The following is a 17,356-nucleotide window of genomic DNA, read 5'->3' on the forward strand; positions in this document are numbered from 1 at the left end:
TAGTATTACTGTCCTGTGGTGGAGGGAAAAGTGGGACTGACTACCTAGGGCCCAAGCGGGGAGGGGGGCCCTTAATGGGCCTGAAATAATCAATTATCAGGCCCATCTCCTTTGGAATCATCTACCAGTCAGTGTCCGGGAAGCAGACACCCTCTCCACTTTTAAGAGTAGGCTTAAAACTTTCCTTTTTGATAAAGCTTATAGTTAGAGCTGGCTCAGGCTTGGACCAGCTTTTGTTATGCTGCTATAGGCCTAGACTGCCGGGGGAACTGGCGCACTGACACACTGGGATCCTAGCTCACCCCCTTCCCCCCAACCCCCTCATCACTTACTTTAACTCTGCCTGTCCCATTGAAAGTTACTAACCATAGACCTTTCTGGAGTCCCTGAGCTCCATTGTCTCGTAGGTTCCTCCGAGTTGCGGACATTCTGGACTCCAGCTGTTACGGACGTGCTGGACTCCAGCGGCAACAGCCTCTACTACTCACTCTCATCACTATCATCTCTCTGTCTTACTCCCCTCTATCCCTCTTTCAAGACCCAAAACAATATTGTGCAGCTACATTTAGAGAAATTGTAAAAAAATACCATACCATATGGTATGGTATGGTATGGTAAAAATATATATATATTTATATGTAGCTTAGATTTGAGTCAGTTAACCAGGATAGTTTTAAGCATATATTTTTGTTTAATGCAAATAAACCAGTATTATAGCAGCAATATTTTGTAGGGTTGGCTGTGGTGATGGGGCCTACTGTGATAACTTTTCAGGGAGCCCAGAATTTCTGGCGACGACCCTGCAAATATCCATGATTTAATGTCCAAAAATACATTGTGACCTGTAAAAATGTAACAAAAATTCCCAAATTCCACTATATATCCACAGTTTACCTTTTAGATATCAATATCAAGCATACTGGTAAAATAAAGTTACTTCTGCCTTAAATATCTATTAAGATTTCAATTTCAGATATCCTCAACATACTTTCCATAATGAACATTTTGGATATTCGCAATATTCTTCCTACAGTAAAAACTAATTCAGATAATCCTGTTGGGACTGGTGGTAGTTTTAATTTTGGATATCCAAAATGAAAAAGAAACCATTCCAAATATTTAATACTTAATTTTGAAATTCCAAATTACATATATTTTCTCCCCCCTCGGAAGAATTATATTCCAGATATCCAGGAGGCTCATGAAAGAAAAGAATGGTTTAATGAACATCTGAAATTTAAAGTCCAACACACATGAAAAACATTCAATACACATACAATAACTACACTGCACTTGAATTCATGTCTTCTTGTCAGCCTCCATCATGATATCTGTAAATTAGTGTAGGTGTAATAAAAGGAGCAATCTTTTATTTGAAGGTTTTGTTTTATTCATTTATTAAACTGAAATTTTGACTTAAAAAAGCTATGTAATCAAGCTAGATAATTCAATACAGTAACATGTATAAATTCATGATTAACAGAGAAAATAAATCGACTATGAACAATTTCTTAAAGTTAGTTTTCCAAATGACAAAAATAAAAACATTGTACATACAATATGGAAGGTAACAAAACCACTCCATTCAAAGAAGATTGATAAGTTAATTCATAGTTTCTCTATATTTTTGAATTTATTATATCTCTATAGCTATAACAATTGAATATTTACAATGGTTAAGATTCATAGTAAAACATTTAGCGCTGTCAGTCCGTCTTCTTATCTGCTGCTATAGTGGATCCATTGGCAGTGGCCACACCATTGCTTTCAGGCTGAAACAAAAGAAGAGAAAGAGTCTTGTCAAAAGGCTGATAGCAACAACATTTTATCTTTAAAGAGGCTCAGACTAGAGCTGTGTTTGTCAAACATTTAAAAAAATATAAGATGATTGTTTAAAGTACATCATCACAATATGACACTTTTTAAAAACAGATTGAATATTGTGTTTTTTGCCTAGTATTGCAAAAAAATATATGCTTATGAAATATAAAACTAAAAGAAATTCAATATTTGTGTAAATATTTTCACTAAATGTACCTTGCAGGTCCCATTCTTAGTTTCAGTAGCTTTTTGGTCAGTAGTGCCCGTCTCCTGGACTGCTTTTTTGGTCCAGAATGTGTTAATAATCGGTGAAATGAAAGGGTAGAGGATGGGCTCCAGGAACCTCTTGTAGACCCACAACAGAACAGGAATCACAATGCAAGGAATGCACACCATGGCTGCGGCTCAGACAAACTTCTGCAAAATGAAGAACCTGAAGAAGAGAAAGATGACAGTGGGATTCAAAAGTTATCAAACATTTGATGGCGTGCGTTTATGTCGGTGACCAAAGGGGTTGGATAAAATATTACCAGATTTATAGTAAACAGTTATTGTAATGATATCTAATCTGAGAGTGTGTGGTCATGTTTATTCGCCACAGTACTGCAGTGAACACAATCTGGCCTTTCTCGTGCCTTAACTAACCAGGCAGTAAGCTGGTTACCTAATAGAGAAGAGATGCTGTGTTTTCACTGTAGGAGGCTCTTCTCGAGACTCTAGAGCCCAACTGATTCATTATTAGCCAGTATCGTTACTGATCACCTCATGTTGCGTTCAAACTGAAAGCAAAAAAAAACAATCTCGCTGGTGAATTACAGGTGGGTTATCTGCGCCCCTCTGCCCAGGAAAAGGGCAGGGAAAATCCTCACAGACCCCTCTCATCCGGGTCACCACCTCTTTGACCTGCTGCCTTCCAGCCGGCGCCTCAGAACCCTGAGCACCAGATCATCCCGGCACCGGAGCAGCTTCTTCCCTCAGGCTGTTTCCCTCATGAACAATCACACTGTAAACCACTAAAGACTCCTGTGACAGATCACATACATGTGCAATACTTCGATTTCCAGTGCAAAACCTCATAACCATGTGCAACATTGTAATTTATTCCATAACATATTTTATTAGTATATTCATCTACTAAATGTGCATTCTGGCTTAGGCTAAGTTAACTTATTTCATGTCTTTAAAAGTACTTATTTACCTTTCTTTGTACAGATAGTATTTATATTTTTATTTATAACTTTTGGATTTGTGTTAAGGTTTATAAATGTATTGTCCTTACTGTCTTGTTGTGTCCTTACTGTCTTGTTGTTAAGTACAAGTGTTCCATTCACCACGTCAAATTCCTTGTGTGTGAGAGCTCACTTGGCTATAAAGCTTTCTTGAATCTTGAAAGGTCAAAATAAAGACTCAAAGAATCTTTAATTTTCTTTCACAAGTTCTGGGGGTTAAGACTAAACCTGATCCCATATTGATCATCTTCAGGTTGTCGGAGGGGCTCAGGAACCTCCAAGTCTCTGAACGATGTCTTTTATCTTATGGGCTTCTTACTGCTAAGAAACTGATCCTCCTATTTTGGAAGAAGAAAGAAGCACCTACCCTCAAATTATGGTTAACAGAGATTACAGACACACTTCACTTAGAGAGAATAAGATTTGTTCTTAAAAACAGACTTGAGAAGTTTGAAAAAATTTGGCGCCCACTGAACTCCTTTTTGCAGAATTGAAATCAACTTTTTGTACATTGTCAGGTAGCACTCCTTGGGAGGGTTGAGGGAGGGTGAGGGTGGGATAGTTATAGTTCTAGTTCTACTGTTAACTCTATGAGGAAGACAGTTTTGCCTGATAATAAGGAATGAATAATCCGAATTAGTGATGATGTAATGTGTGTAAGACCAGGCCTTTGATTTACACTGTTACATGAAAATTAAATGTCGATGTAAATGCTTTGTGGAGATCCTTTTCTCCTTAATAAACATATTGAAACAGAAAATAAAGACTCGAGTACTAAAACCACAATACTAGAACTCAAATTTAGAGTATTTTTAAATGACTTTCTGTTTACACAAAGGCATATTTAAGTCATGGACATACACATTTAAAAAAAACCCATCTAAGTCCTGTAGAAAAGAACAATTCACAAGAAAATATCTACCTCTTCAGGCTTTTTATTCTATTTCATTATCAGCATTATTTCCGCATTATGTCATTTGATTGTTGTGTTTATTTCTGTTTGGTTTTTTTACATTTCAATTACATCATGCCATGCTGTTTGAATACATTGTTGATCAATAAAGAAAAATAAACTATAATCTTTACGTCATTACACAGAAAGACAGTTAGCTAACGCTAGCTTTTAGCCATCGCTCAGCTGGGAATTAAACAGGTACCTCAAATTATGTTAAACCTCTACAATCAACATAATTCTCAGACGTTTGTCTGTTGCAGTAATAAAACCCATATAATAAGACCTCTAAAAACTGCTGTGGTCACGTAATATCGCAGTAGACAGGATTGTTACCTTGTGTTTTGGACCGACTCAGACGAAATCTCTGGAAGTAGTTGACACATGCGCAGAATCTACTTCCGTGGCACTACGTAGATAGACCCGGAAGTTGTTGTCTTTTGGGGCGCCTTTCTTCAAAACAGAACCGTCTGAGTGAGTGTCAGAGTTACATCTTTTGAAGACTGAGTTATTCCCAGGTTGGAGAAACTTTGAGTTCAAGTTTGTGAACCACTTATGCTAGATAGAGAGAATAATTTGCGCTGAAATCAGTCTCTGTTAGCTTTACTGAATCCATGTGATTTGCTGTCATGTAGCCTAGCTTAAAATGGTAAATAGTAGTGATGGTAAGATGAAGCCTCATGAGGCGTCGAACCACTTGAGCCAATTGGTTCGAGAAAGGGTTCATTTCTCGAAGCTTCATGTGCACGCGAAACCACCTACTGCCCTGGTTTATCATCACAGGCAGCTGGATCTTAACCACATCATGTGTGATGCATTGATTTTGTGTCTGTTATGGGAATGACTATGAATTACAAAAAATGTATGACCAAAACATTTCTGTACATAAATTATCATATATGTGTATGATAAAATATTGTTGAATGTATTCTGTGTACATTCTGGTAGTATCATATGATATGACAGGTTGTGTAATTATATTTTTCTGTCACCTTAGGAAAATGAAATTGGCTTAAGCAGGCAGAGGACAGTGAAAGTGATTGTGGAACTAGGAAGAGGGCACTGAATATGCTTGTGTTATTAGGAGTTATTAAATCAAAATGTTGCCACACAGGGGATATCCTCCTCTTTCTTTTCTTTTTTGTTCTATTTTTTGGGCTTTGACACCTTTTATTTATAGAGGAGAGGACAGTGTAGAAACTGGGATTGAGGGAAAAAAGTTTGGGGAAAAAAAGCGGTAAGGAAGCCGCAGACTGGGCCCGAAACCGAACTAGAAGGGTGTGCAACTTCACCATTAGGCCAAGTCCGCACCAGGCTCTTATTAGGTCTGCACCAAATTCTCCTCTTTCTAGTTGGCTTCGTCTTACCTGTCCTCTTCTCACTCTTAAATCTTCAAACTCTCTCTCTCTCTCTCTCCCCCCTCTCTCTAAACTCTCCAAACTATATAAACACTATCCAAACTCTAGTATCCAAACTATCAAAACTATCCAAACTCTGAACGAATTAAGAATCAAGACAGTTGTTTTTGTTCTGTTTTGATTCTTAATTGTTCAAACATGTCATGTGTCGTATTTGTTTACATTTCAGAACCACAATGCCTCTGTTAACCCAGTCACAAGCCGATGATGAAGAGTACATTTTAGTAGCCAGCTTAGACAATGCTCGAAATTTGTCAAACATCTTGAAAGCCATCACCTTCAAAGACCATGCCATCTTCAGCGCCACACCAAACGGACTAAAGGTGACTGTGGAGGACTCCAAATGTCTGCAAGCCAATGCTTTCATCCAGGTACATTTACCAAACATACAGTGTAATCCTAATGTGGTACGCAGCAGAGTCTTAATGTCCTCTGTGTTGTTTCTGTTGACTGCATCCTCTGCAATGGTGGTTATAAACATCCATCCATCGCTGGAGGTCCCCGCTGGAGGAAGCCAATAGAACCACATTGTCTGCAAAAAGCAGAGATGAAACATTTTATAAACATGTCTTTTTTAAATTCCAGGCTGAGATTTTCCAAGAGTTTACCATAAAGGAAGATCTGGTGGGTTTCCAGGTGAACCTCACAGTTCTGCTGGATTGCCTCAATATCTTTGGGGGAAGCACAGTGCCAGGTAAATACAATGTCATCTTGATTAGAGGGGTGAGCAAAAGAGACAAGAAAGTAGCCAGATATAACTATCATTCCTATCATGCATTTTAGTTATCGCCCTTTCTCAGTTATGCCGTAGCATTTTCATTGACCCCCTCATGGGATGTTGCAGGAGTATCAACAGCACTGCGGATGTGCTACAAGGGATACGGTTACCCTCTGACCCTGTTCCTAGAGGAAGGTGGGGTTGTGACTGTGTGTAAGATAAACACCCAAGAACCAGAGGAGCCAATCGACTTTGAGTTCTGCAGCAGCAACGTTACAAACAAGGTGGACTTTTCATATATTTCATGTAATGAAATGTAAAGTATATGACCACCTCTGCTCATTATCGATCATCATTCTTGCACTTTTCAAAGGTGATCCTGTTGTCAGAGAGTCTGAAAGAAGCCTTCTCTGAACTGGATATGACTAGTGAGGTGCTACAGATCACCATGTCCCCAAGCCAGCCATACTTCAGGTGTGTTTTCCCTCTTTGAGTACATATCAACCAATTTAAACACATTTTTAATCTCTCAAGTCTATGATAAGTTTGTCATCAGACTTAGCCAATATAGCTTCAAACTGATCTTTGTTTGGTTCTTCTCTCTAGGTTGTCTACCTTTGGGAACTCTGGAAATGCCCATTATGATTATCCTAAAGACTCTGACATGATGGAGCTGTTTAAATGCACTCAGACACAAACAAACAGGTTGGCACAGAGAAATAACTCTACTCTTTAGACCCACAGGTGTACAAGGGATACATAACAGTAATATAATACGTTACTTCATGATGACTAACTGTTGATCCCGCTCTGTTACCCTTAACAGGTACAAAATGTCCCTGCTGAAGCCCTCCACCAAAGCACTTGCTCTGTCCTGTAAAGTCTCTGTGAGAACCGACAGCAGGGGCTTCCTCTCTCTGCAATACCTAGTCAGGAATGACGACGGACAGATCTGCTTTGTGGAGTATTATTGTTGCCCTGACGAGGAGGTGGAGGAGGAGTGATTTCAGACTGTTGAATTCCTCTTTTATGCAAGCAGCTTTACTCCAGTGAGCGCCTAGTTGCTCAGGAGGTAGTAGAGCCAGTGGGGACACACATAGGAATAAATGCTGGACTGAGCAGGCATAAATGAACACAATGAGAAAGGTTGTAATGATGATCATTCACTTAACAGTCCGACTAGTGTTGAGCATTGCTTCTGGGTTTGGGCAAGGCAAAGTTACTTACCTGGTCTTAAGCAGCTGTGTGTGGACTGCTGTCATACAGAGTTCAATGTTTCAGACATGGAAGCAGATAATATGTACGGTTACTGTAGAATGTATTTGAGGTAGAGGACCCTGCTAACTTTACCCAAAAAATTCTGGGTTTACAAATCTGACTACATTCCTGATCTGAACTCATGTTTCTGGGGTGTCCCCTACCTTTTGAATTACACTTGTGTAGTTAGCTGATTGACAGCCAATAAAACTGTCAGACATTAAAGACACACTGGCACTTGGGTAGACTGTGATAGAATGTGTACAGGACCTCAACTCTCAGCAGGCCTTTAGTTGTTCTACATTCATTGCCATAATCATCCCTCAGATTAATGTTGACACCTCTGACAACTTTTGGGAGTGACAGCAAGATCAAAATACGCCCGGTGGCATGCCACTAGCTGTGGAGTAGCATGCCATTCCATGGCTAGTGGAATGCTACCGGGCGTTTTTCGATCTTAGCACTGCTGACTTTTGGAGTTGATTGGTAGTACACATCAGATGACACTGACAGTTTGTTTGAATTGTTTTATTTCCATGACATAAAAAAAACCAACTGTAGTTACTCAAAAGCAATAAACAAGTTTTCCTAACACTGATGGAATATTTACTTTTAACAAAATGTGGGATTATCTGTGATTATTGCAGTATTTCAAAAGGCAAGACTTACATAGTCCAGTACAGTCCTCACACTTTCTAAATGAAGGAGCCAAATATAAGCTATATAAATCCACAAACCAAAGTATGGAGGCCCCAAGCAGACAAGAATCCATGCGTTTGAATTTTTCCATATTCTCTTGATAAATAGTTCATTTCAGTTTTCTCAAGATTGCAACATTTCTCTGAACACCTCAGGAAAGCAAAACTGGTTTTCCCATTCTAATGGATTAATTTGCTCAGTGTGATACGTCTGATCAAGACATGTCAGGTTGCCATTGCTAACACTAATGAGGTAAGTTCAACCTAGTTTGTTTTGTATGTTTGCAACTGTGTAAATTAGAGTTACGATCATCTGATGATTAGTTGAATTCTTGAGAAAACTGACATTATCAATGGAATATGAAATAAGTAAAATGTAAGGATGTATGTCTTCTATGGGCATCCTGACAATAGAGGGAAACACTGAACACAACTTTTGCATTTTTAAGTTCTTCATGTATTTTCAAATTTGTTATGTAGGACATGATACCAAGTCAATTGTAACCTCATTGAAGTTCAGGCATGACTACTGCATTGTGGCATACATACATTTTCTCAAGACAACGAGCATCATGGCAGCAGTAAGCCAGTAATTCAGTGTACTCCAGTCCCTTCAGTTACCTGCGTGTCATCTGCATCCTCTGTCTTTTGAAAGCTTTGTGTTTGTTCTTCTTCACCATTTTTGGCTCCGGTGCTTCCGTCTCGATTTGAACAGGCTTTTCATCGGCTGGTGTTGAGAAGACGTCTGCTGTAACATCTCTGGTCACTTCCTCCTTCGCTTCAGTCCTCTTCATTTTCTGCAGCTCCTTCACCATCTGCTTCTCTCGCACTCTGGCTGCGGCTGCCAGACGGATCTCTCGCCGGTGCTGCAGGTGGGTGAAAAGAAAAGTGATTCACCATATCCGAAAATAAACAATACAGTATGGCACAAGTTAAATAGCACTACATGCTTATGATGGAAACTTTCATGTGCTGGATTTTTTTTTTACCATGTTAGGAGACTGGAAGTCTGGGTTTTCAAAGAGTGTAGGTCCTCCAAAGCTGCCCTGAAAGATCTTAATGAGGTTGAGAACGAAGCGAGGGCCGATCTCCACGAGAGAGGCGTCCTCTTCAATGATCTGAAGGTGGTGCAGAGAAAGAAAGGCAAAAAGAGAGGGAGTCAAATCTCAAGATACTGATGGACGTAACAATTAAATATTTGAAACAAAGGCAAAACACTACCTGATAGTTTCTGAACCATATCCTGTTGTCTGCAATGGTGAAGGTGAAGACGTGGTCCACGAAAGGCTGACTCTTTGGGTGGTAGCGTGGAGTAGAAAAGGTCTGCAACAGGACAAAATACTGAGTATGTAACTTTAATTTTAAAGTATACATATGATTGGTTGTACGATCAGTGCTGACACAGTATGAACTGTTCAAGTCATAATACGTCACATTAACTTCAATTTATAGCAACTCAAAGTCATGTAGTATTTCTCAACCAAATGAAAACAGGGCAGAAGTGAAAACTGAATTACTGATCAGTTCTATTTCAGGTTTTTATCATTAGCCAATCAGCAGAAGTTTAGTGGGGTTTTTTTTTTTACATGCATCTTGTTAACTCACCTGAGTGAAGAGCTCCTTCAATAAGGCATAGTGGGGCTCCTTGTCAAATTTCTGTGGGAGAGACACAAGGAGATTAGGCGCCTTCAAGTTGTAGCTAGTTGCTATCATATGTTAAAGTACACTGAAGTATTCTCTGGATACACAGTTCAGCAAAATGAAATTTTGTATCTAAATTTACTTTCTTTCTTTCTTGATCTTAGATTTTAAAATATTTTATGTTTTCATGCTTATGTTTGTTTAATGTCAGATTTTAAATTGGATACTTTCTGACAAGGTATGGCGTTATGGAAATAACCTGATATTGGATCTACTAGATGTTGGGCATACGGGCACCCTGCGGGGTGTCAAGATGTCTGAGCCAGCTTCGGGCTGCGACTCGACACAGAAAAGATTCAATGTGTGATTCTTAATCCTTGGGAAGATGTTCTGAGATGAATCGAATAATTAAAGGGTTCATTTTAGTTAAGACAAGATCAGTTGTGATTCTGTGTCCGGTGGGACAGTAAGACTGCAAGTTATGGACTTCAGAGCAGCGAAGGGGGCTGATTATTTACAATAATCCCTCCTAATTTAAATAAATAATAAGACCCAACACTATGTACGTTAAGTTACATAAGTACAGAGAGAAAGAGAGAGAGAGAGTAGATCAAACATAACTGGCCGCATAAAACATTTTAATGTTTGAAGTGATTGCTGAATCAATTTTTGTTGATTGTTACTGTTCTGGTTTTTGTTTTTAACTCTGTAAAGCACTTTGAATTGCTCTTTGTATGAATGGTGCTTTATAAATAAACTTGCCTTGTCATGCCAATAGCATACATTATTTAGTGCCAACACCAACAAGGGAAATCATGTTAGAAGAGTGGAAAGGCTGCAAGACGTTTTGTTCATGAAAGACAGTAAAAGCTAAATTTGTATTTTTTAAAGGGTGCAGTGCGTAGTAATTCGCAGCATTTATCAGAACTGTAATATTTGTTATGTTTAAATCGGTGAATAATCACTTGAAAACAAAAACGGTTTCGTTTTTAATAACTCAGAAAATCAGCCTTTTATATCTACATATTAGTAGGTCCCCTTACATAGAGGCTGCCATCGCTCATCGCCGTAGTCTTCAGTAGCACAGATCAGACAAACTAGGAACAACGTGCTTTGTGAGAGTGCATAGGCGTGCTACATGCATCAACTGGATGACGACGAAGAAGAGTGGTTTGTTGTGAGCAAAGGAATTTGTATTGATACGTGTTTTTGAGGGATACACCTGACAAATGGAGGATCATATTTCTCATGCATAACAGGTGCTTCTTGACCTCAGAGGGAGCGTTTCAACCTAGAATCTAACCACTAGATGTCACTAAACATACCCATTTCTACACACAAACCATTCATTTTATAAGTTTGCTCTCTCTACCTTTTGTATGTGAGGAATTCCCAAATTTCTACAGGCAAATTAAATATCCTGGGCCACTATTATAAGGCTCTCTCTAAGGGTTTGATGAGGACATAACCTTACAATTTTGGGAATTTTTAATGGGCATTATTCCACAATCAGACATGTGTTCCCTTGATATTATTGACCAAACTACTGAGAAACATTTCCCAGTGTTACTTACAGGATCGAATGAGAGCAGAGGTCTGGATCCTTTGAGGCAGTTTCCTGTCATTTTGAGTTCAGCCAGCGTGTGAACTGAAGAGGAAACAACATAAATCAGTTTTCTAAATGATGTTGTGTCCTGCATTTCAACACTTTCGTTGAGAAGTTACTCACTGTTTTGAACCAGAAACTTTGCAGAAGGTCCATGAGGGCTGTTTGAAACCCTTTTGAGACAAAAAATATGATTTGATTTACTTTAAATGTTTAAATGTGAACAGAATGCAAGCTTGGTTCAGGGAAAGTAATTGGAAAGAAAAACTTACCACATATAAAGATCCTGCTTCTTCTTAGCCTCAAAAAAGAGGCATTTGTTGCAGTTTTTGATTTCACACACCTAAGAACAGATACATATCATTAACTATCTATTACAGATAAACTTAGCTTATAGCTAACTCTGGCTTGACAGTTTTTGTTTTGCATGTCAAATAAACTAATAAATTATTGCATATGATTTTTTGTTATATATATATACACACATCAAAACATTTTGTAAAACTCACCTCATTTACAACGAACAGTTTGTCTTTTCTGTCCATTTTTGTGTCTGCAACAAAAAAGAACTTGCTATTGTAACAGTAAGATCAACAAAGGCAACACCTGCCTTTATAACATAAAATGTATCATGTGTCAGTACATTAAAGCTCCTGTGAGGAACTTTCTGTTTGTGTTGACTCTGGCGCCCCCTTGTGGACTAAGTGATCTTGCTTATTTTGTCCTGTTCATGTGTAAATTATGTTATCTCCTCCTGCTTTCAACTAACAATCAACTATTTCACTCATTAAGAATATTTACTAAAGAAAATGGGGTTTTCTTGACGTGCTGACAATCACCTCATCTGACACCTACCCTCTCAAAGCGATTTCAAGCTTTAAAATAACAAAACAGAAATGATCAATACCTTTTCAAACAATCTTGTTTGCTTTTCTAGGTCATAAAGGGGCATCACTGTTCATTTCAGTCCATTTCATGACCACTCAAAAACTCCTCACAGGAGCTTTTAGTTAGATAAAGTGAGACAATATATGAAGGAAAATTAGGCAATTACCTGCTTTTGAATGAGGCATCAGGGTCCTCAGGTCCTGCATCAGGTGTCTTGTTCTGAAGTTGATGCCTCTTGAGGAGAAAATGAGCACCCTTTCCTTGTTGGTCCATTTACCCTGATTAGGAGAATCAACCGATGACATAAAAAACAGACCAAAAAACGCATGTAGACTGTGAAGGTAAGTATCATTCCCTCACACCCAGAAGGCCTATTTCTTTATCCAAAAGCCAGTTTTTGACTAGACGACTCTTTTTTAGCAGTGCGATCAATTACATCACTCATGAGTCCGTTTTAGTCTCAGGAAATAAGCGGATTACGTGTGACAATAAGTCTAAAACAAATATAGAAATTCAACTCTGATGGAAATTGAGTAGTGGAGTTAAGTTAGCTCGCTAGCTTCCGACTTCAGTAGCTAATAACAAGCATGTACACTTACCAATGAAACTGGTGCTGGGATTGTAACTTCGTTCGTCTTTTCCACTTCGGCTTCATTCGCTGCTTCAGCTCCACCAGAAACAAACTTTACTTTCTTGGCTTTTTTATTGCCAGGTCCCTGTCCTCCACGTTTTCTCTTGAACGCCGACATGTTTCTGCCAGGTTTGTAGTCTGGCAAAATCTCGCGTGACTACACGTGAGAACGGTCCAGCTCAAACAACACCACGTGCGCGTGGTTCTGAGAGGGTGACGCCTAGAGGTGCGTAGGTGGTACTGCACTCACTGCAGCACTAATATCCAAACGTAGACCAACCTGAGACCAACCCTATGAGACCAACCCATGCACATCTTTCAAATGAAATATGCAAAATACAATAATAGTTCCATTTACATTTAATCTCATTTGCGGTACGAAACTAATTGGTAATATATTATTTCTTGGACATGTCAATTACTGTTATTAATGTTTTATATTGTTTTATTGGGCAATTTTTTTTTCCACATATTTCAAATGCTCTTATTTCTATTTCCTTTGAGTTCTTCTTAAAATTGGTAATAAATGTCTGTTTTCTAAAAATCTGTCTGTTTCATATCATCTCTGACTGAAACATATTAATACATAAATATGAACACTATAAGGTTCACATCACTGCTATCCAAAGTAACACTAAGAACAACGCTCATTGTTACACAGTGGTCAGCGTGGTGCAGTCTGTGGCCTCTGTTACTGTTTAACAGTCTGATGGCGATGGGCACAAAGGAGAGCCTGAAGCGTTCAGTCTTGCACAGTGGTGGAATGATGCATTGACTGAATGAAATCCCCATCAGTCACAGCTCATCATGGAGAGGGTGAGAGGGGTTGTCCAGGATGGCTTGCAGTTTGTCCATCACCCTCCTCTCAGCCACTGACTCCAGACTGTCTAGTTCGAGGCCAACCACAGAGCGGGCCGTCTTCTACGTGCCGTCGTCTCATTCTGAAAACCTATTTTATTGTCATTTTAATGCTTTTATTTACTTATCCATTTTTTTATTTTTATTTTATTTTTATTTTTTTATTTATATTATCTATTTACCATTGAAAAACCTCTCAACAATGATTTACTGGTCTATTGTCCCACCATCATTCTGTTTAATTTACGTATATTCTTTTTAACCTCTTGCGTTGCATTCTGTTTTGCATTGTTAAAATTCCTCCTTGCTGTATAGATGCTTACTTTGTTTCAACCCTAACCCTAATCATAACCCTAACCCTAACCCTAACCCCAACCCTAACCCTAATCACAACCCTAACCCTAATCTTAACCCTAACCCTAACCCTAATCTTAACCCTAACCCTAACCCTAACCTTAACCCTAACCCTAATCTTAACCCTAACCCTAACCCTAATCACAACCCTAACCCTAACCCTAACCTTAACCCTAACCCTAACCCTAATCACAACCCTAACCCTAACCCTAACCCTAACCCTAGCCCTAATCTTAACCCTAATCCTAACCCTTACCCCTTACCCTAATCTTAACCCTAACCCTAATCCCAGAATTTCCCATCACTAAAGCACACACTTACTACCATTTGCATTCTTAGTTGCCCTTGAAACTATTTGTATTGTGAAATGGTTCTGGTTCTGTTTGCTTGAGTTTGGTTCCGGTTCTGTTTGCTTGAGTTCGGTTCTGGTTCGGTTCGGTACTGGTTCGGTCCTGGTTCGGTTCGGACCGGTTCTGGTTCGGTTCTGGTTCGGTTCTGGTTCGGTGCTGGTTCGGTTCTGGGTCGGTTCTTGTCCGGTTCTGGTTAGGTTCTGGTTTGGTTCAGGTTCGGTTTGCTTGAGTTTGGTTCTGGTTCTGTTTGCTTGAGTTTGGTTCTGGTTCTGTTTGTTTGATTTGGTTCTGGTTCTGTTTGCTTGAGTTTGGTTCTGTTTGCATGAGTTTGGTCCTGGTTCTTACCCTAACCCTAATCTTAACCCTAATCCTAACCCTTATCACAACCTAACCCTAGCCCTACCCCTAATCCTAATCTCAACCCTAACCCTAACCCTAATCACAACCCTAACCCTAACCCTAATCATAACCCTAACCTTAAACCTAACCCTAACCCTAACCCTAATCTTAACCCTAACGCTAACCCTAATCCTAACCCTAACCTTAACCCTAACGCTAACCCTAATCCTAACCCTAACCCTAACCCTAATCACAACCCTAACCCTAACCCTAATCTTAACCCTAACCCTAACCCTAATCTTAATCACAACCCTAACCCTAACCCTAACCCTAACCCTAATCACAACCCTAACCCTAACCCTAATCTTAACCCTAACCTTAACCCTAACCCTAACCCTAACCCTAACCCTAATCACAACCCTAATCACAGCCCTAACCCTAACCCTAATCTTAACCCTAACCCTAACCTTAACCCTAACCCTAACCCTAATCTTAACCCTAACCCTAATCACAACCCTAACCCTAATCTTAACCCTAACCCTAACCTTAACCCTAACCCTAACCCTAATCTTATCCCTAACCCTAACCCTAACCCTAACCCTAACCCTAATCTTAACCCTAACCCTAGCCCTAATCTTAACCCTAGCCCTAATCTTAACCCTAACCCTAATCACAACCCTAACCCTAATCTTAACCCTAACCCTAACCCTAGCCCTAATCTTAACCCTAACCCTAATCACAACCCTAACCCTAATCTTAACCCTAACCCTAATCCCCGAATTTCCCATCACTAAAGCACACACTTACTACCATTTGCATTCTTAGTTGCCCTTGAAACTATTTGTATTGTGAAATGGTTCTGGTTCTGTTTGCTTGAGTTTGGTTCTGGTTCGGTTCTGGGTCGGTTCGGTCATGGTTCGGTCCTGTTTCGGTTCGGACCGGTTCTGGTTCGGTTCTGGTTCGGTTCTGGTTCGGTTCTGGGTCGGTTCTGGGTCGGTTCTGGTTTGGTTCTGGGTCGGTTCGGTCCTGTTTCGGTTCTGGTTCGGTTCTGGTTCGGTTCTGGTTCGGTTCTGGTTCGGTTCTGGTTCGGTTCTGGTTCGGTTCTGGTTTGGTTCAGGTTCGGTTTGCTTGAGTTTGGTTCTGGTTCTGTTTGCTTGATTTGGCTCTGGTTCTGTTTGCTTGAGTTTGGTTCTGTTTGCATGAGTTTGGTCCTGGTTCTAACCCTAACCCTAATCTTAACCCCAACCCTAACCCTAATCACAACCCTAACCCTAATCTTAACCCTAACCCTAACCCTAATCTTAACCCTAACCCTAACCTTAACCCTAACCCTAACCCTAACCCTAACCCTAACCCTAATCTTAACCCTAACCCTAACCCTAATCTTAACCCTAACCCTAATCACAACCCTAACCCTAACCCTAACCCTAATCTTAACCCTAACCCTAACCTTAACCCTAACCCTAACCCTAACCCTAATCTTAACCCTAACCCTAACCCTAATCTTAACCCTAACCCTAATCACAACCCTAACCCTAATCTTAACCCTAACCCAAATCTTAACCCTAACCCTAACCCTAATCTTAACCCTAACCCTAACCTTAACCCTAACCCTAACCCTAATCTTAACCCTAACCCTAATCACAACCCTAACCCTAATCCTAACCCTAATCTTAACCCTAACCCTAACCCTAATCTTAACCCTAACCCTAATCACAACCCTAACCCTAATCTTAACCCTAACCCAAATCTTAACCCTAACCCTAACCCTAATCTTAACCCTAACCCTAACCTTAACCCCAACCCTAACCCTAATCTTAACCCTAACCCTAATCACAACCCTAACCCTAATCCTAACCCTAATCTTAACCCTAACCCTAACCTTAACCCTAACCCTAACCCTAATCCTAACCCTAATCTTAACCCTAACCCTAACCCTAATCTTAACCCTAACCCTAACCTTAACCCTAACCCTAACTCTAATCTTAACCCTAACCCTAACCCTAATCACAACCCTAACCCTAACCCTAACCCTAACCCTAATCTTAACCCTAACCCTAACCCTAATCTTAACCCTAACCCTAACCCTAATCACAACCCTAACCCTAACCCTAACCCTAATCTTAACCCTAACCCTAACCCTAACCCTAATCTTAACCCTAACCCTAACCCTAATCTTAACCCTAATCCTAATCCTAACCCTAATCTTAACCCTAACCCTAATCACAACCCTAACCCTAACCCTAATCTTAACCCTAACCCTAATCACAACCATAACCCTAACCCTAACCCTAATCTTAACCCTAACCCTAACCCTAATCACAACCCTAACCCTAACCCTAACCCTAACCCTAATCTTAACCCTAACCCAAATCTTAACCCTAACCCTAACCCTAATCTTAACCCTAACCCTAACCCTAATCACAACCCTAACCCTAACCCTAACCTTAACCCTAACCCTAACCCTAACCTTAACCCAAACCCTAACCCTAATCTTAACCCTAACCCTTACCCTAACCTTAACCCTAACCCTAACCCTAATCTTAACCCTAACCCTAACCCTAATCCTAACCTTAACCCTAACCCTAACCCTAAC

General features: G+C 39.8%; 3 protein-coding genes across 5 annotated transcripts; 1 reads left to right on the forward strand and 2 right to left on the reverse strand.

Moving 5' to 3' along the window:
• Nucleotides 1-1,380: 1,380 nt before the first annotated feature.
• LOC117830773 (UPF0729 protein C18orf32 homolog) lies at nucleotides 1,381-4,467 on the reverse strand. The gene is made up of 3 exons (XM_034709042.1): nucleotides 4,339-4,467; nucleotides 2,038-2,254; nucleotides 1,381-1,772 (listed from the first exon to the last, which is right to left on the reverse strand). The coding sequence occupies exons 2-3, from the start codon at nucleotides 2,215-2,217 to the stop codon at nucleotides 1,707-1,709; spliced, it is 246 nt and encodes an 81-aa protein (XP_034564933.1). The 5' UTR covers nucleotides 2,218-2,254; nucleotides 4,339-4,467; the 3' UTR covers nucleotides 1,381-1,706.
• Nucleotides 4,366-7,989, forward strand: rad1 (RAD1 homolog (S. pombe)). Of its 3 annotated transcripts, none has more exons than XM_034709040.1 (7): nucleotides 4,366-4,476; nucleotides 5,590-5,791; nucleotides 6,006-6,114; nucleotides 6,265-6,422; nucleotides 6,512-6,612; nucleotides 6,745-6,843; nucleotides 6,965-7,989. In XM_034709040.1, the coding sequence occupies exons 2-7, from the start codon at nucleotides 5,597-5,599 to the stop codon at nucleotides 7,140-7,142; spliced, it is 840 nt and encodes a 279-aa protein (XP_034564931.1). In that variant the 5' UTR covers nucleotides 4,366-4,476; nucleotides 5,590-5,596; the 3' UTR covers nucleotides 7,143-7,989. The 3 variants fall into 3 exon arrangements, with proteins under 3 accessions (XP_034564931.1, XP_034564929.1, XP_034564932.1); XM_034709038.1 differs by having other exon boundaries at nucleotides 4,396-4,520; XM_034709041.1 differs by having other exon boundaries at nucleotides 4,396-4,472.
• bxdc2 (brix domain containing 2) lies at nucleotides 7,909-13,031 on the reverse strand. Its single transcript, XM_034709037.1, has 10 exons — nucleotides 12,828-13,031; nucleotides 12,395-12,506; nucleotides 11,850-11,893; nucleotides 11,613-11,683; nucleotides 11,464-11,513; nucleotides 11,309-11,382; nucleotides 9,699-9,749; nucleotides 9,315-9,416; nucleotides 9,083-9,211; nucleotides 7,909-8,959 (listed from the first exon to the last, which is right to left on the reverse strand). The coding sequence occupies exons 1-10, from the start codon at nucleotides 12,975-12,977 to the stop codon at nucleotides 8,711-8,713; spliced, it is 1,032 nt and encodes a 343-aa protein (XP_034564928.1). The 5' UTR covers nucleotides 12,978-13,031; the 3' UTR covers nucleotides 7,909-8,710.
• Between the last annotated feature and the right edge of the window lie 4,325 nt (nucleotides 13,032-17,356).

The sequence above is a fragment of the Notolabrus celidotus genome, chromosome 19, assembly GCF_009762535.1.
Source record: "Notolabrus celidotus isolate fNotCel1 chromosome 19, fNotCel1.pri, whole genome shotgun sequence".
Classification (NCBI taxonomy): domain Eukaryota; kingdom Metazoa; phylum Chordata; class Actinopteri; order Labriformes; family Labridae; genus Notolabrus; species Notolabrus celidotus.

What these genes read in the sequence shown, in the direction of transcription:
- LOC117830773 (XM_034709042.1), bottom strand. Translation starts at nt 2,217, where the DNA reads ATGGTGTGCATTCCTTGCATTGTGATTCCTGTTCTGTTGTGGGTCTAC. An exon ending in CTAAGAATGGGACCTGCAAG is followed by an intron (nt 1,773 to 2,037) that starts GTACATTTAGTG and finishes CTTTTGTTTCAG; the next exon opens with CCTGAAAGCAATGGTGTGGC.
- rad1 (XM_034709040.1), top strand. Translation starts at nt 5,597, where the DNA reads ATGCCTCTGTTAACCCAGTCACAAGCCGATGATGAAGAGTACATTTTA. An exon ending in TGGGGGAAGCACAGTGCCAG is followed by an intron (nt 6,115 to 6,264) that starts GTAAATACAATG and finishes GGGATGTTGCAG; the next exon opens with GAGTATCAACAGCACTGCGG. An exon ending in GCAGCAACGTTACAAACAAG is followed by an intron (nt 6,423 to 6,511) that starts GTGGACTTTTCA and finishes CACTTTTCAAAG; the next exon opens with GTGATCCTGTTGTCAGAGAG.
- bxdc2 (XM_034709037.1), bottom strand. Translation starts at nt 12,977, where the DNA reads ATGTCGGCGTTCAAGAGAAAACGTGGAGGACAGGGACCTGGCAATAAA. An exon ending in AAAGTTTCTGGTTCAAAACA is followed by an intron (nt 11,383 to 11,463) that starts GTGAGTAACTTC and finishes TTTCCTCTTCAG; the next exon opens with TTCACACGCTGGCTGAACTC. An exon ending in ACTTCCAGTCTCCTAACATG is followed by an intron (nt 8,960 to 9,082) that starts GTAAAAAAAAAA and finishes ACCCACCTGCAG; the next exon opens with CACCGGCGAGAGATCCGTCT.